At 62.1% G+C, this 4,158-nt stretch overlaps 2 protein-coding genes across 2 annotated transcripts in view; one reads left to right on the plus strand and one right to left on the minus strand.

The window, feature by feature from the left end:
- The window catches only part of EEFSEC (eukaryotic elongation factor, selenocysteine-tRNA specific), a 225,482-nt gene that overhangs the window by 32,760 nt on the left and 188,564 nt on the right, over positions 1 to 4,158 (minus strand). The gene's annotated exons all lie outside the window — the stretch shown is intronic.
- GATA2 (GATA binding protein 2) overlaps positions 1 to 4,158 on the plus strand; it is an 11,639-nt gene that overhangs the window by 4,577 nt on the left and 2,904 nt on the right. The window contains exons 2-4 of the mRNA XM_024763385.1: positions 272 to 548; positions 964 to 1,605; positions 3,267 to 3,412. Coding sequence (XP_024619153.1) covers positions 320 to 548; positions 964 to 1,605; positions 3,267 to 3,412 — 1,017 coding nt within the window. The 5' untranslated portion in view covers positions 272 to 319. The remainder of the gene's footprint in view (positions 1 to 271; positions 549 to 963; positions 1,606 to 3,266; positions 3,413 to 4,158) is intronic.

The raw sequence follows: 4,158 nt of genomic DNA on the forward strand, positions 1-4,158 counted from the left end.
TTGTTGGGGCCGCTGGTGTCGGTGCTTGGCCCCGCGTGTGACCCCGTGCGCACAAGTGCGTGGCTCCGGGACCCGGGTCACCGTGGGAGCGTGCGTGGCTGAGCCGGCTCCCCCACCCTCCTTTCGTTTTGAGCTTTGGGCTTTCCTCCCAGCCGGGACCGGTCTGCGGCTGAACTCGGCTGCGGCGCAGCGGCGCGCGGGACGCCGTGTGGCGGGGCTTTGGGGGTGTCGGGCCGTGGGGGCGCCCCTCACGCCCCCTTCCGTCGTGCAGGGACGCCACCACCGCCTCCGCCCAGGTCCCGGGCCTCCGCCGCCGGCCATGGAGGCGGCTCCGGAACAGCCGCGCTGGATGGCGCACCCCGCCGTGCTGAACGCTCAGCACCCAGACCCGCACCACCCGGGCCTGGCGCACAGCTACATGGAGCCCGCGCAGCTGCTGCCTCCCGACGAGGTGGACGTCTTCTTCAACCACCTCGACTCGCAGGGCAACCCGTACTACGCCAACCCGGCCCACGCGCGGGCGCGCGTCTCCTACAGCCCCGCGCATGGTGAGCCGGGGCCCGCGGGTGACTGGGAGCCCAGACGCCGAGCGCCCGGCGCGGGAGGGGACGAGGCCCGGCTGCCTGCTTCCCGGATGTGGGATCCGCAGGAATCGGAGCAGCTGAGAAATCGGGCCGGGAAAGGAGCGGGGCAGCGGCCTCTTGGGGAGGGTCTGGGCCCCGTAGGGCTTCTGCCCGTCTCCAGCTGGCCTGTGAGGGTTTCCTCCAGGCTTGTCCGGGGTTCCTTGTGTGCCACTGGTCCTTCCCCTCCGGACGGACATTCCTGACTATTGCCGGTTGGGGTGTTACATTTCTGGTTTTCTTTGGGGAGGGTCACTTGGTTGTGGGGAGTTGTGGCCCTGTGTGTCCGCGTCCCGGCTCGGCGCAGCCTCGTGCACCCTGACCCATCTCCCTCCCCCCGCAGCCCGGCTGACCGGAGGCCAGATGTGCCGCCCACACTTGTTGCACAGCCCGGGGCTGCCCTGGCTGGACGGGGGCAAAGCAGCCCTCTCCGCGGCTGCAGCACATCACCACAACCCCTGGACCGTGAGCCCCTTCTCCAAGACGCCGCTGCACCCCGCGGCTGCCGGAGGCCCCGGAGGCCCCCTCTCTGTGTACCCGGGGGCAGGGGGTGGGAGCGGGGGAGGCACTGGCAGCTCTGTGGCCTCCCTCCCCCCCACTGCAGCCCACTCGGGCTCCCACCTCTTCGGCTTCCCACCCACGCCACCCAAAGAAGTGTCTCCCGACCCCAGCACCACTGGGGCTGCCTCCCCAGCCTCCTCCTCCGCAGGGGGGGCTGCGGCCCGGGGGGAGGACAAGGACGGCGTCAAATACCAGGTGTCACTGACAGAGAGCATGAAGATGGAAAGTGGCAGTCCCCTGCGCCCAGGCCTGGCTGCCATGGGCACCCAGCCTGCCACACACCACCCAATCCCGACCTACCCCTCCTATGTGCCGGCCACCGCCCACGACTACAGCAGCGGGCTCTTCCACCCCGGAGGCTTCCTGGGTGGCCCGGCCTCCAGCTTCACCCCTAAGCAGCGGAGCAAGGCGCGCTCCTGCTCAGGTAAAGGCAGGGCCAGGGACCTAGTGGACGTGGGGACGGTTTGTGCTTTGCGGGGGAGGGGGCCGTGATATGGGAGATGGGGCAGTGTCGGTGTCCTGGATCCGGGATGGGTGACGTCCCTCTCTAACGGCCCCCAGCAGATCTTTGAGACCCCAGAACGGGGGACAAGGGACCCTAGAACTTTTGCCCTTAAGTGTTCCTGGTGGCCCCAAAGTTTATTGCCCATCCCCACTCCTCGCCCTCCCCTCCAAGGTTGGCCACTGCCCGACCAGAACCCACAACGGGAATCCCCCCTTCCCCTCCCTGAGTCTTAAGTGAAAATTCGAGCAGCCTCATGACTTAGCATGTGAGAGAATGCCATATGCAGTTGAGAGCAGTGAGGCGGTGTATACGTGCGTGCGTGTACATGTGTTTGTGAGCGTGTGTGCGTGCTGTGGGTGCACTCAGCCCTTCCCAGAGGCTCCAGACCCTTAAGGAATCTGGATCTCCGACCTCATCAGTCCGGGTCTTGGGATTTCGATGGCTCCCAATCTTCTTGGGAGATTTCACCCCCACCCCCCAGGCAAAATTCCCAGGACCCGGTGCCGCTCCCTGCCCCCTGGCACGTCCTTCACTCTCCCTCCCTGAGGGCTGGAGTGAGGGGAAGGAGCTGTAGGTGCCTCTGCCCCTCTGCTTCGGGAACTGGCTGGGACCGGGCTGGGTTGTCCAGGAATGCGGCTGCAGAGCGGACGCCGCTGTGGCTGGTGTGGGGCTCCTGCTTGTCCACACCTCCTTCCAGTCCCTTTGAGATGGGGAAGAGGAAGACTTTTAAAACTTTTGCTGCTGAGTCCAGAAACCGCCTTTTCTTGCCCGTATGGACTGACAGCTTAGTTTAAACTAAATGGGGAGAAATGTCCGGGGTAACAGCAGCTGTGTGGCTCCACCCTGCCGCCGCCAGTGCCCACTGCGGTCCCACCTCGGGGCCCTGTTTTGCTCAGACCAGCTCGCTTGCCTTTAATTAGTTCTTTCTCCCAAATTTGTTTTACATTCTATCTGAATTCCAGATGGCCCTTGAACAACAGCAAAACAAAACACCACCACCACCAGACCAAGGTCGCTTCGCCGACTCAGCCTCAAAAAACGAAAGGGCTTATTATTTATTTCATTTTAAAGGACAGCAACTTCCACCCCGGTCCAGGGCCTCGGCGGAAGGCAGGGAGGTGGGGGATTGAGAAGGAAGTGACCGTGGATGGAGGGACGGAGAACAGAAAGACGGGGCTGAGGACACAGGACGGGGAGCGGGGACGCCGCTGGGGGGAAAGGACAGAGACAGAGGAGGAGAGGGACTAGGAAGGGGGCCGAGTCCTCCCGGCCCAGCCGGCTTGAGCTGGCGACTCGTGCCCACCCCCTTGCTGCCGTCGGCGAAGTTTGCTGTAAATACCCTCTCCTGGCCGGCCGGCCGTGCTGAGGATCCCTGGGGCCCTGGCCGCGCTCCTCCCTCCTGCCCCATTCCCCTGCCTTAAGCTACTCTCCGAATCCCACCTCCCACCTCCGGGGTCCCTCTTCCCGCCAGGCTGGAGCTAAAAGTCCCACCCTGAAGCAGCCTGGCTGGCCCGCCGGCCGGCCCCCTCCGGTGACTTTGTCGGTTGATGAGGCTGGTGTCTCCCCCTGTCCCCTTTCAGAAGGCCGGGAGTGTGTCAACTGCGGGGCCACGGCTACCCCTCTCTGGCGGCGGGACGGCACCGGGCACTACCTGTGCAACGCCTGCGGCCTCTACCACAAGATGAATGGGCAGAACCGGCCACTCATCAAGCCCAAACGGAGACTGGTAAGAGCGGGCAGCCTGGGCTGGGGGCGTCGGCCTGCGTGGGAGCTGACAGTTAATGACAAAAAGAGCAAACCTTCAAATACAGGTGCTCTGGCACCTGAACTCATCGTTAAAATCACTTGGGTGTCAGTTGGGGTTGCCCTGCTTTTAGGCTACATTTCTTTCAGGCCAGATTTCCCCTCCGCAGCCCACCTGGTACCTTCAGGGATCCCCCAAAGTTGAGCTTCCAGGGGCCCAAGTCTGGTCCCCTGGCCTCTGTTAAACTCCTTTTAAAAATAGGGCCGTGAAGTAATTTTCCTTGTAGCCCAGGCTGCTCTCCCTGGCTTCCCCACACAGTCTCCTCACGCTTATTTAAATAAAACACACACACCAACCACCAAAAAAAACCTGCCCTTTTATTATTTTTCCATGGAGTCACCTATACTGTGTATTTTCATTTGAGTGATTTTAAAAAAATGCCCTTTCGGATCTCCTGCCGGAGTTTCCTATCCGGACATCTGCAGCCCAAAGATAAGGAAACTTCGCGTATCTGTTTCCGGACTCCGCCAGTTTTCAGTCTCTCCTCGGCTCAGTCCTGCCTCTCGCTGGGCTGTTTTGAAACTTCTAATACCCTCCACTCTGCAAATAATGCGTAAAATGCGAAGAATAATAAATATATTTTTTCAGGGCGAAGTGATTTATGAGGCTTAAATCGCTTGCTGCTTCGGTGCCCCCCTTTTTTTTTTTTCCCCTGGAGCGAGGGCGGG

The sequence above is a fragment of the Neophocaena asiaeorientalis genome, unplaced genomic scaffold, assembly GCF_003031525.2.
Source record: "Neophocaena asiaeorientalis asiaeorientalis breed wild unplaced genomic scaffold, Neophocaena_asiaeorientalis_V1.1 scaffold433, whole genome shotgun sequence".
Classification (NCBI taxonomy): domain Eukaryota; kingdom Metazoa; phylum Chordata; class Mammalia; order Artiodactyla; family Phocoenidae; genus Neophocaena; species Neophocaena asiaeorientalis.